The sequence below is a fragment of the Nansenia antarctica genome (genome assembly GCF_963989245.1).
Source record: "Nansenia antarctica genome assembly, chromosome: 13".
NCBI lineage: Eukaryota > Metazoa > Chordata > Actinopteri > Argentiniformes > Microstomatidae > Nansenia > Nansenia antarctica.
The window spans coordinates 27,731,394-27,749,808 of record NC_137683.1 but is presented as its reverse complement, the minus strand read 5'-3'; the positions used below and the strand labels follow the sequence as shown (position 1 = coordinate 27,749,808).

At 47.4% G+C, this 18,415-nt stretch overlaps 1 protein-coding gene across 1 annotated transcript in view; it reads left to right on the top strand.

Annotated features, from left to right (window-relative positions):
* The window catches only part of pou6f2 (POU class 6 homeobox 2), a gene marked incomplete at its 3' end in the record, with an annotated part of 107,902 nt that overhangs the window by 38,290 nt on the left and 51,197 nt on the right, over positions 1-18,415 (top strand). The window contains exon 4 of the mRNA XM_080544307.1: positions 11,602-11,981. Coding sequence (XP_080400433.1) covers positions 11,602-11,981 — 380 coding nt within the window. The remainder of the gene's footprint in view (positions 1-11,601; positions 11,982-18,415) is intronic.

The window sequence follows — 18,415 nt, the reverse complement described above, 5'->3', positions numbered from 1 at the left end:
TCTCCCTCTCTCTCCCTCTCCCACTCCTTCTCCCTCTCCTTCTCTCTCTCCTTCTCCCCTCTCCCTCTCCCTCTCCCTCTCCCTCTCCCTCTCCCCTCTCCCTTCTCCCTCTCCCTCTCCCTTCTCCCCTCTCCCTTCTCCCTCTCCCTCTCCCTTCTCCCTCTCCCTTCTCCCTCTCCCTCTCCTTCTCCCTCCCCCTCTCCCCTCTCCCTCTCCCTCTCCTTCTCCCCTCTCCCTCTCCCTCTCCTTCTCCCCTCTCCCTGTCCCTCTCCCTCTCCCCTCTCCCCTCTCCCTCTCCCTCTCCTTCTCCCCTCTCCCTCTCCCTCTCCCTCTCCCTCTCCGAGGTCCATGTTTCCAAATATGATGGTTCCGTAATTTCACAATGACAAAGTAGCCTTAGCACCTTCTCTCCCACAGAGCATGGGGTGGGGGGGGGGGGGGGGGGGGTTTGTTCAGCGAGCTCTCACTGTGAAATTAGCCCCCCGTTCCTCTCCTCTCCTGCTGCAGTGAAATGGTTAAAAGACCACAGATCAGCCAATATGAAAGTAGAACTGATTCAACAAAATCTGCTTTTGCTAGCTTTCTTTCTCCTCCTGATATTCACCCCCTGACGACACCCCACCCCCACCTCCCCTCCCCACCTCCCCTCCTCCCCCTCCTCCCCCCCCCCTCTCTCTCTCACCCATCAAGTACCTTGTCCGCATCTGCAGAAGGCTTGTAAGTTTGGGGGTGCATACATTTCCTTCTGATGATATATTGTCCCGGTGGGGAATTTCGTTTACCGCCGCTGCCCTTTGCTGAACCTGTTGCTAGTCAGTGAGCACGATAAGCGTATAAGTAGCGTGCTACTTCATTCATCATACATCGTTCTAGGCCCTCAAATATCTCATATGCGATTCAGGGGGAAACTACTAAACCGGCACAAAGAAACTCCGCCAGGGAACAGGCGGAGGTTATATTAAACGCTGTGTAAGAAATATATCGGATTGTTTGCATGCATTATGAATTACGTTTTTCTTTTGTGTGTGTGTGTGTGTGTGTGTGATGCTGAATTTATAGATTATTTGGCCTTCGTGGTTCGCTGTTCAATGTGTTTTGTGTTGGTGTGAATTGTGTGTCTCGAGTGTGTAGCGGTGCTTGGCGATTTGCATTATACATATCATATTTTCTCTGACACATCTTCGTCTATTGCGTTTCAAACCTGTCCCCCCCCCCCCCACACACACACACACACACACCCCCCACCACCACAATCATAATGGCTGCTGTGTTGTGTTGTATTAAAGAGCATTAATAATCACAAGAGGCTCCGTGTCACTCAGAAGTGCTCCTCCAACATCACTGGCTGACAATGTTGTGCTGGTGGGCATGTTGGTGCTCCGCGAAAGTGCTTACACGCTCCCCTCCGACAACCAAAGGGAATAATTAAAGACTAGAAGACGGAGCCAGAAGAAGAATCAAGAGCAAATTCCATTGTTTGGCATTAGTTCATCCCCACTTGAAAATCTTTCTCTCTCTCTCTCTCTCTCTTTCTTTTTCTCTATTATCATTATTTCTCCCCAAATGCACTATGGGTATTATGCATCCCTTTAAAAAGCACATATAATCGAGGCAGTGTAACAGTACTGCATAACAAAGGGCCCTATGATGTCCTCCTCCTCCTCATCCCCACATTGCCTTTTCATTATTGTACAATCATGTAATAACCGTGATCGTGAGTGAGTGAGTGAGCGGGGTGATGCTAATGCTAACACCATAATGCAGCTGACAGGAAACCAACAAACGAAAGATGTTTTTTTATTTATTTTTTAAAAGCAGCTTTAAAAAAAACAAGCCACCTCTCTTATATCTTGTCCCTTCCTTTCTCTCTCTTTTTTGTATCTTCTAAATGCCTAATCATTTCTTTAAACCACTCCCACCACAATCAAAACTGTTATCGAAAATCCCCAATCCCCAAATGAAATCCTAATTTAGGGGTGAGCGGGGGAGGGGGGGGGGGACAGCGCTCCTCTCCGCTCCGTTCCCAGAGCAGTAAATGTAGCCCCCCTCCATCCCTCCATCCCTCCATCCCTCCATCTCTCTCTCTGCTTTTACTGTCTGTCAGAGAGCACTCCGTCATCTCTGAACATCAGGGCTGTTCGCAATATTGATTTTTCCGCCCACTGAAACAGCCGCATGAACATAAATTTTGCATGAGGCTTTTACTTGAGGCCTCCGCCTTTGGTCTGACGACACATGATGGGACCATGAACAGCCTGTAGTAATAATAGCCCTGGTTTGCCCCTACCGTACCGTACGCTAGCTAACCCAGGCTAACAGGACAGGCTTTAGGAGGGGGGCGCTGAAGGACAACAGGGCGGAGAGGGAGAGAGAGAGGGAGGGAGAGAGAGAGAGGAGAGAGAGGGGGAGAGAGAGAGAGAGGGGGGGGAGAGGGGGAGAGAGAGAGAGGGAGACGGGAGAGAGAGAGAGAGACGTGGAGGGAAGTAGCAGAAGGGGACAGGGAGGGGAGATACGTATGTGTTTGTAAAACAAAAAGAGAGAGAAGGAGGGAGAAAGAGAGAGAGAGAGAAAGGGAGAGGGAGAGAGAGAGAGAGAGAGAGAGAGAGAGAGAGAGAGAGAGAGAGAGAGAGAGAGAGAGAGAGAGAGAGAGAGAGAGAGAGAGAGAGAGGGCCTCCTGTGTCTGTGTGCAGTGACACACCACCAGTCCCTATGGCTGACTGGGACTCTCTCCTCCACTGACTGGGGAAAGAGTGAGAGGATAAGAGTCTGTCTGTGTTCACAGAGAGTCTGATCCTCCCCTGCAACCAACCAGTGGCTTACGGGACCGTACGCAGCATGACACATGTACACGCACTCACGGTCACTAGCTTTTTATAGAGGAGACACTACGCTGTGTCACTCCCTGAGATATAGAGAACCATATAATAGTAAAAAAAAAAAAACTGGGCTCAGTTTAGTTGGTGTGGATGGAATATAATGTCTCACAAGGTAAGTTTGTTATAGTAGTAATATTATGTATAATGTAATATGGTTATATTAAGAGATTTCTTCTAAAAAAGGGAAATACATGTAACTCCTATTAGCAAGATAATGAATGAATGAGTGAAATAAATCATTTAATGAATCATTTAACGACCACACGACCAAGGTCGGTGGAATTCGTTGTCGGTACAGATGGGAAAAACTCAATACAGCAGTGTCAAATACATCAAACAGACACACATTACACATGATTTGCATTTAATCCCCCTAACGTAAGTATTAGTTAGTCCCCTCAGCGTACAGTTAGTTAGTGTCACCAAAAGGACGTCGCTAATATACTTGGTGACGTTCCTTCCCCCATCTCTAACATCTCCTCGGAGGGGGACTCGATACGTCCAAATCCCTCCTATGGAGTGACACTTCGTGACGTTAGAATTCTAAGGTTCTATCTCAATTTTTGTCAAAATTGAGTTTTTTACATAATCTGATCCATTAGGTGTTTATTAATGCCTGTGTGATGTTATTTTTAAAATGTTGACATTTTTGAGTTAGTAATTAATAAAATACAACGGTTCCATCTCACAAAACATAATGGAATGTAAAAAACGTTGACGCTCAATATCTCTGAACGACCCTAAACGGAGATAGAACCTTATCATTCTAACGTCACGACTTCTACAACCCAGCTTGATGTAGCCTCTGCCTCGCATCCCAAAGTGAGAGCATCGTCTCTGGGTCCTCTACAAGCGGGGTGTTTTTTACTCTCTAGAACCCTGTGGCCAACTCGTCTCCAAGTCTTTACCGCCTCCGTTTAAGCCCCTCTTAAAGCGGGACCGTAACATTGATATTGTCTACAGTGACTGAGGGTAATACTTTGACACAGTTGGATCTTCTGTCCCCTGTTTTATTTCCCTGTGTTTATCCAGAGGAACGGGAATCTATTTTCCATACTCTCTAACCTGATTCACATTATACCACAGCTTGTAAATGAAACTGAAAGCTGTTTGGTGACCCTTTAGTGCCACGCGAGTGTCTCTTGTTGTTTTCATGTGTTCTATCGGGTGTAATAGCATATGTGTGGGTTTTTTTGATGTTCATCTTGTTAACACTAGAACAGCCGTGGCTATTGTACCTACTATAAGAGCCGCCTTACAATGGTAAGCTGCTATTTACACACAACGACCACTAGTTGGCTTCTTGTAAATTAGCCTGCCTCCTTCCTACACAGAAAAACTGCAAAATAGCTTTATACAAGCTTATCCTGATGTGATTTTGAAAATGTAAGGATACTGGGTGGTAGAACGCACATATCTAGGAAAAGTCATGAAAGGAGGGTCCTGAAATTTTATAGAGTGCAAAGATATTTAAAATATCTTTAGTCACAAGGTTAAATGACTCCACCACGGCTGTTCTAGTGTTAAGCCCTTTGATGTACATACAGTACAGGGAGTGTGTTATGTAAGCAACAGGAGGGGACAGGGGTGACTGGAAGGTCCCTTCCATCGGACGAAGAAACGTCATCTTAATCTTCCCAGAATTCCTTGAAATGAGTCAGAGGACGTTCATTCTGAGATGAGTCGGTTTTGTATGAACATTGTTCCATCTCTGCCACCTCAGTTCAGCTGTGGTGTATCTGTGTCCCCTAGTGATGATCTTGCATGTACGGGTTACCTGGACACAACACTGGGAATCAAATATTTGTTGAGTTTTTTGCTCATTGAAAAGAATGTACATGTTATGTTTTTTTATGCAAATTTTTTTGGGGGGTATTATTTCAGGGAATAATACAAGGGAGTGGTAACATATAATTAAACAAAAGAGAAACAGAATGACAACAATCCAGTACAAATACAAAATTCCCATTAACCTTCCACCCCCTCCCCCTCCCCTTCCCAATCTCCCTTTGCCCCAACAGTCCCCCACCTCCCCCTCCTCCCACAAATGTCCCTCCCGCCACATGCCTCCAACCCACCCGCCCAATCACAGCCCCCACCCCCAACCCCACCCCAAATTATGATTTTTCATGATGAACGACATAAAGTACAGTAGTCAATTGTGTTTAGGGAAATGCACCATAGGTAAATCATGTTGTACATTAGAAAAGGCTGGTTAGCATTGCGAAATATCAATCATATTACTTTTTTTAAAGGTCAAAGAGACTCTAAAATCACCAACCACAGTGAAAACATTATCTCGACGCAGTTTGTGAAAGACAGAGAGGATGTTTTTTCTTGTCATGTAGTTTATCAGTCTTAGGTGATGCTCACACTGAATCCTCAGGGTATAAAATGACCTTCCTCTGTCCACGTTCATAATGACCAGGTCTCCTAGTCGCTAAATCTCTCTCCAGTGGACTAATTATCAGCGCGGCTCGTTGAGTGAGCGATTGAGACAGTGGTTTATGTTCTCCCTCAGTAGAACGTGAGGCAGAGCAGTAATAGGGTTGCTGTTTGTGCCCTCTCTCCCTCCTCCTTGTCACAACTAAGTTTAAAGGAGCTCCTTAAAATACAGAGACAGACATTTTCATTAACTCCAGCTACCGCCTCAGACCACTTGATTGGTCAGTAGTTTAATACTGTACACTGATAACGAGGTTCCTGATTGGTCAGTAGTTTAATACTGTAAACTGATAACGAGGTTCCTGATTGGTCAGTAGTTTAATATTGTACACTTATAACGAGGTTCTTGATTGGTCAGTAGTTTACTACTCTACACTGATAACTGTTGTGTGGGTGTATCGGACATATATCACACAACAATAACAAGGTTCTTGATTGTGTTCTTGAGGTTCTGTGGGGTTCCTCAAGGGTCGATACTGGGCCCCCTTCTATTTCTCCTTTACATGCTGCCCCTAGGCTCTATCCTGGCAAACCATGGCTCTTGATTGGTCAGTAGTTTACTACTGTACACTGATAACAATGTTTGAGGAAGAGGAGGAGGGCTTCAGAGATTGATGAAAGACAGTAACTGTGAGAGGCTTACATACAGGTGCTGGATGGACCAGGGAGGACAGAGACCAGCACGGTAGAGACCAGCACGGATTAATTCTGACCGATTATATTTCAAACGACCTGTGATAATGCAAAGAAAACATAGTACATAGGTTTGTGCGAACTGGACTTCATTTCATACCATGAATTTTCCTGTGTTGTACCACATACCATGAACCTTGCATGGCAGCTTGCCGCCATTGTTGTGTGAATGTGTGTCTGAATGGGTGAACGAGAGGCCGTTGTAAAGCACTTTGGATAAAGGCGCTATATAAGTGCAGTCCATTTACCACTTACCATTTAGTCTCACTAAACGTGTCTGTTCGTATACATTGATGCTGTATACATCCCTTTCATTAGATTGAAATAAGAATATACACAATATGTACGTGAAAGTAAATACACCTGTACACCAGTAAACATACCGCGATGTGTGGATGAGGCATTTAACCCTGGAATGTTCAATGGTCTACATATTCAGCATTAGGAGCCTGTTTTCCTCCTCCTCAACGTTGTGTATGCAGTATTTCCCTCTAAACGGTTGTACACATCCTCTTTCTGTGCACGGACACAACGTGTGACACTACACACTACACTACATTACCATCTCCTCGTTTTGTATGTCAGTTCGATGCTTTAAAAGGCCATCCTTTTGTGTCAACACGGTTACTGTTGCTCAATAGCCTGAGTCTACTGTATATGCTCATGTCGTCCTTGACCTGGCCCGTGCTGACTGCATGGCACTGTAAGCCTTGGCAGAGAGACTCAATTAACGCTTCTTCTTCTTCTTCTTTCAATTACAAGAAGAACACCTTTTTTCACCATTCAACATCAACCCCATTTGATACTTTCTTCCTATTCTACTGCACAGAACATTATATCTCCTTTTACTTGTATCTTGTCTGTTCTTTATGTATGTTGTTTACTGTGTAGTGGAAAACACGCCTTCGTTACAGTACAAACACCAGCCTGTAGAGTACATGCGTGTGTTATGCACAAAGATGTGAAGACACTACGCACACAAAGATGTGAAGACACTACGCACACAAAGATGTGAAGACACTACGCACACAAAGGAAACTGACTAAACAAGGGACAGAGCTGAAAATCAAGCCTAGGGAGAGATACTGCTGTAATGGGGGTGTGTGTGTGTGTGTGCGTGTGTGTGTGTGTGTGTGCGTGTGTGTGTGTGTGTGTGAGGCGGGGGGGTCGGGCGGGGGGGTGGGGGGTGTTGTGTTGTCAGGGACCAGGGAGGGGTTTCTGGTAATGAGAGAGGTGGCTGCTTTCCTCTCCCTTCTCTCCCCTTCCACTCCTCCTGAGCCACACAGGAAACAGAAATAGCATTTTTGTCTGATGAAGGAGCAGGGGTTTTGACCTAGCCTTTCGACCTCCGACAATCAGTCTGGCTTCGTACTACTTCACAAGACAACAGTTGATTTCTTTTTTTTTTACAGTGGTGCGGTGGTGTGGTTGAGACGAGAGGTTTGGGAACAGTAGACAAAAGCATTCTGCTCTGCCGGGTCCTACGACTCCTCAGAAACAGAGTGTGAACAGTGCGTGTCCTGTATGAGGGACTTCGGTACCTCAACCCAGCAGTGTTTGAGAGTCCAAAAGGAGTTTTGTACACCGTTAGCCTCGTAGCATAATTGCCTAAGTCATGCTTCACTTGTGGTCAGCCGAGCCATCTTTGTATGTAGTGTCAAACATGCCTATGTCAAAGAGATGACTTGGGCAGGTAGTGATTTTGGAATGTAACAAGCATTCTGATGTCATAGAGGCAATAACGCACAGTGAATCAGCAGTGTTAGGAGAGTAGAGTTAGGCAGATATCTACATTTGGCCAAAATATGACTTTTACGGCAATTATGCTATGAAGCTAACGATATGTTACGAATCACCGTCTGCGTGGATGTCTCTGTCTAACACAACCTTTCACGTCATGCCTTTGGTTCGACTTCACCCCCGCTTCTCTGTGTTGTTGCTTATTCCTTATTATCACCATGATTATGAAAGCTTTCGCTCGTCGAAGAGTTAGATTGGGGACCTCTGCTCTTGTACCCCCTGAGTTAGATGGAGACCCCTTGCTCTGGTACCACCCCCTGTGGTGATGACGGGAGTGTGGTGGTTATTATCATCATGATTATATGAGAAGAGGTCTCTACTAGTTCAAAGTAAGTTGTTTGATTTGGGACTTTGTGCTCTTTCTTGGTACTGTGTGAGTGAGTGTGAGTGTGCTGGTGGCTAAAGTCATAGGGTGGCTCCAACATCTCACTGGAGGGCTGGAGAGCATGACACACAACCAGGGATGTGGAGCTATAATGAGGCACCATAGGATCCCTACGCCACCCCTTTTTTTTTGCCCTGTCTCCATCTTCAACTGAGCCCTCCCTCTCTCCCTCCTCTCTCCCTCTCCTCTCTCTCTCCCTCTCTCCCTCCTCCAGCTTCTCTCTCCCTCTCTCTCTCTCTCCCTCCTCCAGCTTCTCTCTCTCTCTCCTCTCTCTCTCCTCCCTCTCTCTCCCTCCTCCAGCTTCTTCCCTCTCTCTAACGCCAGAGAAAGAGAGCACAAACAATTAGTCGAGACACAGCCCGGCTGTATTATGTGCTCAGCCAAAGCAATCAGACAGCTGCGGTTTAAAAAAGAAGAATAGCGCTTGATAAAGCTTGGGGTGCCCAGTTAGAGGGGAAGGGGAGGGTCAGTGGTCCTGACAGCCTTAACAAGATGACAGAATTTATAAAGCACCGCTGTTAAGGAATATAGTTACCTGCGGTGGAGCCCTTATAATAAGGCCACTAGGGGCTTCTTCTCCCATATTCCCTCTGTATTTGTTTTCGTCTTTCTTTCTCTCTTCATATTCTTTTGTTGTGCCTCTTCTCTTCTCTTCTTTTTCTTTTGCCTCGGCCTCACTCACGATTTTCGGTGCTGGAGGAGGAAATTCTACTCCCCCAATCGGCTTTGATCTTCCGCGGGTTCCGATAATTTTCTGACAGAAATCTTCTCTTTTTATCTCTCACTCACTCACTCACTCACTCACTCTTTTCTTTCTTTCTTTTTTTTATTCCCCCCGTTTTCTCGCTGTTTTAAAAAACAACGCTCAATATTATTATTTTTTGCGTTAAACTCGGAGAAAGGGAGGAAGGGAGGAAGGGAGAAAGAGAGAAAGGGAGAAAGGCGCTTGGTCCTGTCAAGGCTGGGCGTGAGACAACTTGCCCCAAACATTTCAAGTGGAGAATTAGACTCTTGGCTTTTTTTTTTTTTTTTGCGGAGCACAACAATATATAATTCATGGACGGGGGTGTGAGAGAGGTGTCAATGTGTCAGGAGGTAGAAGAAATGTGAAAGTGTGATGTTTACTTGCCCGAGAGACACTGGCATTCTTTCTTTTCTTTTTCCGCGGTGATTCTTCTATCTACAGTAGAACTGCTACTTACTTACAGCGAGAGGAGGAGAGGAAAAGGGGGGAGAATGTTGATCAAATGTTGGCCCTAGTCTGTCCAGAACCCAGAGCTACCGAGCTAATCAAAGCCACATCTGATGTTTTATTCATCTGCTATGAAACAGCCCATGGTTTAATTATTGAAGTGCATTGATTCAGTATGTATACAAGCGTGTCTCCCCTCTCTATGCACAAACGCTCCATTGCATTATCTATAGTCAAGCCGACACTGTCTCTTTTTTCAGATTTCTGCCAGTGATCTATTGTTATTCTCTATTCTTCTTTTCGTTTGTTTGAAAACTATGTTTCTTTGTCTTGTACTTACTTTGGGGCCTAAAAAAAAAAACTCCCTTGTCTTGTAAAGTTATGCTGATACGGCTTCTGATAGCTTGCTTGACACTCCAACAGTAAGCATTTGTTGTCGTGTTAAGTGTGACAATCATTAAAGTGAGCTGTTTTCCTCATGATGTTTTGCCTACAGTCCAGAGTTGATGGCACTGTTTTGTCAGATGGAGCTAGATTGAGCCTAGTCTAGATGATGTGAGGTTATTCGATGGTACTGGAGAAATCTTCAGTCTTTAGGCTGCTACAGGTAGGCCTGGCAAGAGCCCTGCAAATGTGTGTCTTACCTCTCGTATCTCCAGTTTGTCTGCTGCCTGGTGTGCAATGTCTCGACGTGCTGCTGAAGGAAATAAGTCAAGTTACGTTGACTATAAAGTGAACAGGCTAACTTTTAGTTAGTCTCTTCTTCTTGGATTGAAGGAGCTGTAAAAGTCCTAATGTGTCCTAAAGTAAATGTGTAAATTTTGTATGAATTCTCTTGTATTCTGTATTTTTTCGTTGGAAATGATGGTGGTTTCGTGTCACTCGCTTTGAGCTGTCCGCGGAGTGATTACAAAGATAGATGTCTTGAGTTAATACTGTCAATCAAAAAAGGGGGTTTGAAAAAAGAAGATATAGAGCCGATGAATTTCAAATTCAACAGTGAAGAATTCTGCTCTACAGTATAGAAAGGCTGAACATGATTCAAAGTAACTGGGATTATATATCGTAGATGCAGTATGTGTGTGGGTGTATACATGCGTGCCCGCATAATATGTGTGTGTGTGTGTGTGTGTGTGTGTGTGTGTGTGTGTGAGTGTGTGTGTGTGTGTGTGTGTGTCTGTCTGACTGTCTGTCTGTCTGTCTGCCTGTCTGTCTGTCTTTCTGTCTGTCTGTCTTTCTGTCTGTCTCTCTGCCACTCTGTCCATTTCTAGGTGTGTAGTATAACAGTAAAAAAGTGCATTAGACTCATTAGCATTTAAATCTAGAAATGAGGTGATAACCGTTGGCCATTATCGGAGTCAATTAGTTAATGGGTTGATTTTTTAAGACTTTGAGTCAAGACGGATGGCTGTCCATGCAAGATTTCCAGCGATTAAATCAAAGATTGTGACATCCTCAGACTGGAAAATTAAAAGTATTAAAAGCTCTAGAGAGAGAGCCATTATGTCAATCAATTTTGATGGCTTTGTCCTCTAACTGGTGAAGTCGTCGGATAGTTCCGGAACTCAGTGACGTAGAGGTTCCAATCCTTAAGGACGTTGTTGTGTGACACTTTGCAATTCGTACGTCCTACACCTCTACCTGTGTATGCATATCTGTACTGTAGGTGTGACACTTATTGATCCAAACGGGGATACCTTGAGTGCTAGGTGTCACTGTCGCTAACACATGAATGTGTTTGCAGTGTTATTATGACACATTTTTGCATGTCTCTCGGTATAGTTAGATAGTATAGCTTGCTTCCTCGTGTTCGCACAGAGCTGGGAAAAAAAAGCCTTCAATTACGCCGCCCCCCCTCTGCTTGGAACACCCTCCTGAAAGACTTCAACCTGGAAAAACTGATCTCATACGACGCCTTTAGTGGACTCTTGAAGGACCTTGAATGGGAACGTACTAGAGAGTGTCTCTGTACTTAACGCAGCCACCTAGGCATTCCTGATACTGCCTTATGTTCAATGTTTTATGTCTGTATGTCTGGAACTTAAATGTATCTGTTTTTTTATATGCTTCTCTCTTGGCCAGGTCTCTCTTGGAAAAGAGATTTTAAATCTCAATGAGTGTTCACCTGGTTAAATAAAGGTATAATAAAAACCAGTTTGAGATATGGTTGTTAACGGTTTTGACGGTGTGTGTGTTCCTTCCTTCGACAGCTACCTCATCCCTGAACTCCCAACTCCAGCATCTCCAGCAGCTCCAGCAACTACAGCATCACCACCACCAGCAACAACAACACCATCACCACCAACAGCAACAACAACAACAACAACACCAACAACAACAACAACAACTACATCAACATCAACAACAACAGCAGCACCTAGCACAGAGCCACGCCCACACCCAGAACCAGCTGTCCTCCCAGCAACATCACATGACGCCACCCAGCCAACCGCAGTCCTCCATATCGGTGCCCTCCCCTGGCTCCGCCTCCTCCACCACCTCCGGCCAACCACAGTCGCCGCCCCACCGGCAGAACCTGTCGCCCGCCCGCAGCCTGCCCTCGCCCGTCACCCCGCCCATGCCCCTGCAGGTGAGCCCACCTCTACCTGATTCTACCTCTACCTTACCTCTACCTAGCTCTACCTCTACCTGGTTCTACCTCTACCCTACCTCTACCTGGTCACACTACCTGGTCACACCACCGTACACTAGAACGGTTTGATTTGCTCGCAGGAAATACGATTTCGTTAGCCTCATAGCATAATTGCCATATTTTGGCCAAATTGAGATATCTGCCTAATTCTACTCTCCTAACACTGCTGATTCACTCTGCGTTATTGCCTCTATGACGTCAGCCTATTAGAATGCTTGTTACATTCCAAAATCACTATCTGCCCAAGTCATCTCTTTGACATAGGCATGTTTGACACTACATACAAAGATGGCCTAAAACACAAACATTTTGATTGGTTGCCGACATGCGTACCAAAGCATTAGAACGCGTCACGTTTACGCAGCCTATTGCTGCAGTTTGTCGCCAGTAATTGGCCATCATTCAATGATTCAATAAGTGGAATGTGTGTGAATAGGCCTAGCGTGGACGGGATGTGTTACTGTATTATGTAGACGGCAGGCCAACCTTGAGATAACACAATGCTAATGCTTTAGCAACAAAACCCCAAGCGCAGTCTGATCCCACGCCCACACCGCTCTGCTGTCAGCGGCCAGACATTCTAATGTGCATCTCATTGACAAGGTCATCATCGTCACCACAGGACGTGTTAACGCACACTAAAAACCTCCGCTACCGCTAACCACAACAACACACCTCTTAAACCTGTCCCTGGAAAACAAAAGGGGGACCGACTGTATCGCTGTATCGCTGTATGGCTGTATCGTCGTATCTCAACCCTCAAATCAGCATTAATCAGTCACTTTTATCTTCCCTTCCCCTTCCCCCACTCCCCCACACAACCTCTAACCTCCTCCTTTTTTTTCAGTCAACTTCGTCTGTCCATCCATCTCTCCCTGCCTTCTGTCCATCTGAAGGTGTCAGTGCGGGTGACGATAATAACCTTTTTTTTATTTTTTTATATCCCTGCGGTTTCATTTTCTGCCGGTGAGCGAAGCCAGGGTCGCCTCTCCCTCCCCGGTCACATTCATCAGCGTCAGGCCCTTATTGGGTTGTGGAGCACCACCCTTCTTTATGGCCGCGATGAGTTAGGCCATTTGTTTCCCCTCCTCCCCCTCCCCTTGCGCCCCCTCTCCGGCCCTGTCACGGCCTGGTGAGACTCACCAGAAAAAAAAAACTGCCATTTAATGGCCTCAAATCCAAAGGCTAGCTAGCTAGCGCCTGGCTCATACACCAAACACACATTAGAATTAGCCATTTAGCTAAGGACACTTTTAATCCAAAGCGATTTACAATTTACAGGGACATTCCCCCCTGGAGTAACTGAGGGCTAAGTGCCTTAACTCAAGGTGGTGTTTCAGGTGGGATTTGAACTCAAAACCTTCCGATTACCAGTCCAACTCACTATCCACTAGACCGCTACTACCCCACATGGTCACACACACATTCCCACACCAATGGCGGCAAGTTACCATGCAAGGCGCCGGCCCGCTCATTGGGAGCAATTTGGGGTTCAGTGTCTTGTCCAAGGACACTTCGACATGTGGCCAGCCAGGGCTCGAACCTCCGATCTGCCAACCTTGCAATCATAAGACGCCCGGCTCTACCTCCCCCGCCACAGCCTCCCCAGATGTAGCCAGTAGGATGACAGTTCATCTACCAAATGGGCTTTTATGAAATAGAGATTTTGGTGTTTTTTGGCAATAATATGATTAAGCAAGATCAAGCTCTAGACTTGTCTTCTCAAAATGTTTATCTGTTATATCTGTTTGGGGGTGTTTGTTAAAAAGCCCAGCGACATGGACAGACCTCCCACCAAGGGGGTCACACCAGGGGTCACGCCAGGCATCATTAAGATATTGCCTCGTCCAATGGGATTAAGGTGCAGAGTGTGTGTGTGTGTGTGTATGTGTGGGTCTGTGTTTGTGTGCTGCATGTGTGCGTGCGCCTGTGTGTGTGTGTGTGTGTGTGTGTGTGTGTGTGTGTGCGTGCGTGCATGCATGTGTGTGTGTGTGCTTGCGTGCGTGTGTGTGTGTGAGGTAAGCTGGGTGGGTCTGGTTTCATAAAAGGTTTAGCCTCTCTCTGGGTGAGTGTGTGTGTGTGTGTGTGTGTGTGTGTCTCTCTGGGTGAGTGTGGGGGTCGTCAATGAGGGTGCTGCTATGTCACTGTCGGGGGGGGGGGTCTCTCCCAAGGACGAAGCACTCGTCCTGGCCTGGCCTGTCTCGGCACGCACCCAAGCCTTCAATAGGATTTGGGCCCCACCCTCAGCACCCTCCACCCTCAATACCCTCCACCCTCAATACCCTCCACCCTCCACCCTCAATACCCTCAACCCTCCACCCTCCACCCTACCCCCTCCACCCTCAGCACCAGTGATAGGATTTCCAGTTAAGAGTCACTGAGAATCGTCTCTTTGTTCTAATCCATAAACTAAAGGCTTCATCCAGGGAGAACCCTCTGTGACCCCCTTCGCCTCACACACACACACACACAGATATGCACACGCACTTCCACACACACACACACACACGCTCGCGCACACACCACATGCAATCACACATGCACACACACACACACCACGTGCGCACACACATGCAAGCACACACACACCACATGCAAGCACACACACACACACACACACACATGTACACACACACACACACGCTCGCGCACATACCACATGCAATCACACATGCACACACACACACACCACGTGCGCACACACCACATGCAAGCACACACACGCACACACACACACACACACACACACACCCTACACGTGTAGCGGCGGCTACATTAACATCCTTCCTTAGAGACCTCTGACTGGTATAATGCATAATTGTTCTTGTGTATATTGTCATCAGAGGCGGCGCGGGGGGGTTTCCTTCCTGTGCCCCGTGCGCTGCCCTGCGGGGCGACCGTATTGGGAATCTATGCTGCTACGGCGTTGTCGTAATTAGTCCTCACAACAGCACTGATAACAGACACATTAGTCTGCTATTATGCAGAGGCCAAGAGGGCCAGTCAGCCATTGAAGCTTTAGTTTGTACAACCAGTTTATAATTAGCATTGTAAAACCAGAGGGAGTCTCATATAGACAAACAAAGTCATTAATGATGTAATTACTGTCGTAATTGTCCCGTCCCCCCCCCCACTGGGAAGACAATGATGTTCTTGATTCACTGTCCTGCCTCTAAGAAGAAATATGAGCGAGAGAGAAATGTACAGTTGCGGTTTGAGCAGAACAAGAGGTTACCTGCTCTCTACTCCTGCTCTACTATGCAGAGTAATGTACAGCCTGCCTGGCTGCCTGTCTCCCTCCCTGCCTCCCTGCCTCCCTGCCTGCCTGCCTCCCTCCCTCCCTGCCTCCCTCCCTCCCTGCCTGCTCGCTTCCCTCCCTCCCTCCCTGCTTGCCTCCCTCCCTGCCTGCCTGCTCGCTTCCCTCCCTCCCTCCCTGCCTCCCTCCCTCCCTGCCTCCCTCCCTGCCTCCCTCCCTCTCCCTCTCCCTCCCTCCCTCCCTGCCTCCCTGCCTAGTGGCTGCCTGCCGTGATAGCCTCCCTTCCACAGCCCAGCAGTGATGACAAATAGTCGTGGGGAGATTATGAAATTTGCTTAAGTGTGTTAATGGGCTGATTGCTGGAGCCCGGCTGGATTTTCTGGAAGTTGATTGATTAGAGAGCGCAGGGTTTTCTCCACGCCCAGAGGAGCTCAGGGATTTGACTTGACGGGGTATGGGGGGTTGGGGGTGGCGGTGGGGGTGGGTAGGGGGGGTTAGGCGCTCGCCAAGTCTGTTACACCGGAATTGATCTTAATTAGATCTGAAAGACCTGCCACAGCAGAATGGTCGCAGCGATTAAAATGAAAAACAGGAGAAATTACTGATCAAATTAATCATAATGTCGAGCTACAGCTGTAGGTCTGGTGTAATTTGCCACTCCAGTGAGTTACATCGGCCCGGGCGCGGGGAGGAGGAGAGGCAGCACATACTGATCCGTGGCGGCGGGGAGGGAAGGCTTAGGCCGGCCCATCAACCCTCTTATAACATTCTGCTGGGCCGCCACCCGCCGCCCGGGCCCTGGTGACCTCATACACCATACACTAGAGGAGGAGGCCCGCATACACACACACTGACTTAGACACACACATAGTACACACACACACACACACACACAGACTTAGACTTAGAGACACACATAGTACAGACACACACATAGAGCTCTACTGAACACACACATACACATATACTCACACATACAGTACATTCAGACTATTGACACACACACATAGTACAGACACACACACACACACACAGACTTAGACACACACATAGTACAAACAGACACACACAGACTTAGACACACACATAGCACAGACTCACACACACACACATATACACACACATAGAGCGCTACTGAACACACACACACACACACATAGAGCCCTACTGAACACACACACATGCACACACACACACATACACACACACACACACACATACACATACAAACACACATACACACACACACACACACGCACACATAGAGCCCTACTGAACACACACACACACACACACTCACTCACACATACACAGCCCTACAGAACACACACACACATAGTCGAAGCAGGTAAAGCTTTTGCAGAAAAAAATGTACACCTCCCACCTCTCTCTTTCTGGTTTACTTTTCACATTTGACTTCTTTCATTTCCTTTTTTATTTGTGTGCGTGTGCACTCATTTATCATTGTAATTTTTTTCCCTGCCTTAGTAGACAAAAGTGGAGAGAGCCAATCTGTTATTCTCTTTCTCTATCTCAAACTACTACTGCGGTATTCCTTTTGTGAGGGAAAAGCTCTTGCTTGTGTGGAGTATATCTTAGTATTCTGCAGCCTTATCTCTCTCTCTCTCTCTCTCTCTCCCTCCGCCTCAGCCTCTTGTCTTTGCTGTCCTGTCACACACGCGTGTTGTGTGTTCACTAATAGCCCTTGACCTTGGCCCCTGTGTGTCTAGTTCCAGGGCCTTGAGGAGACAGAGGCGTCCTGTCTTGTCTCCAGCCTCCGTCAGACCCCTCCCTCCCCTCCCGTCCGTCCGTCCGTCTGTCTGACAGTCTCCCCCCTCTTCAGTCTTCTCCTCCATCCGTCCGTCCGTCTGTCCGTTCCTGTCAGTGGGTCTGAGGAGCCCCCACACTGCGTCTGTCCCTGTCTCCGTCCTGCATACTCGCTAGGGTAATTACAGCCCCCCCCCCCCCCCGAGCCCCTGCCTTTCCTTTGCCCCGTCCCCCCGCTGTCCCCATGCTCCACAATTTACCGACGAAAAACTGGTCTGCAGACATCTCTCTCCTCTCTCTCCTCTCTCTCTCCTCTCTCTCTCCTCTCTCTCTCTCCTCTCTCTCCTCTCTCTCCTCTCTCTCTCCTCTCTCCTCTCTCTCTCCTCTCTCTCTCCTCTCTCTCTCCTCTCTCCTCTCTCTCTCCTCTCTCTCCTCTCTCCTCTCTCTCTCCTCTCTCTCTCCTCTCTCCTCTCTCTCTCCTCTCTCTCTCCTCTCTCTCTCCTCTCTCTCCTCTCTCCTCTCTCTCTCCTCTCTCTCCTCTCTCTCTCTCCTCTCTCTCCTCTCTCTCCTCACTTTCCCTCTCCTTCCCCCCTAGTGCATCCCAACATCACAGAGACCGCAGGAGCCTCACAACCCACAAGTGCTGCAATTACCTTAAAGCCTCTATGCTTTTCTCGCTCCTCCCTCCTTCCTCCTCCCTCCTCCCTCCTCCCTCCTCCCTCCTCCTGTCTTCTTCTCCTCGCTTGCTTCTCCCCCCTTGTCTCTCTCTCTCCTCCCTCCCTCCCTCTTGTCTCTCTCTCTCCTCCCTCACTATTCCCGGGCAATCAGGCTTCATTAGAGGCCTCTTGTGAAAAGCCATTGTCACCAAGGTCAGCCACTGCCAATCACACGCAAGGCTTCCAGAAGGTCTGGGCTGTCACTCTCTCCATCTCTCCTCTCCTCTCCTCTCCTCCCTCCCTCCCTCGCTGGTCCTTCCCCCCTCCCTCCCTCCATACCTCCCTCCCCTCCTCAGTCTCCTCAAAACCCCCATTTCAACTGCTTTTTTAGTCTCCAGCTGAGCCCCCTTCAGAACCCCATGTCACTGTCTTCCACGGCAGTGCACTTTTTGCTAACGTCAACCGCTGTTTAAATCAGCACTGTCCAATTTGCCCTCCTCCTCCATATCTCTTATTTTTGTTTCGGGGGGGCTGGTGGACGTCGCTCCCCCATTACCTAACCTCCTATTATCTAACGTGCGTATTAAACGGGTTCCTGCGCATCGACTAATTGATTTTTCACAGATCAGATTCAAAAATACGCCTGTTCGATTTACCCATGCGCATCGTAATATAATGATAATTCCACGGTA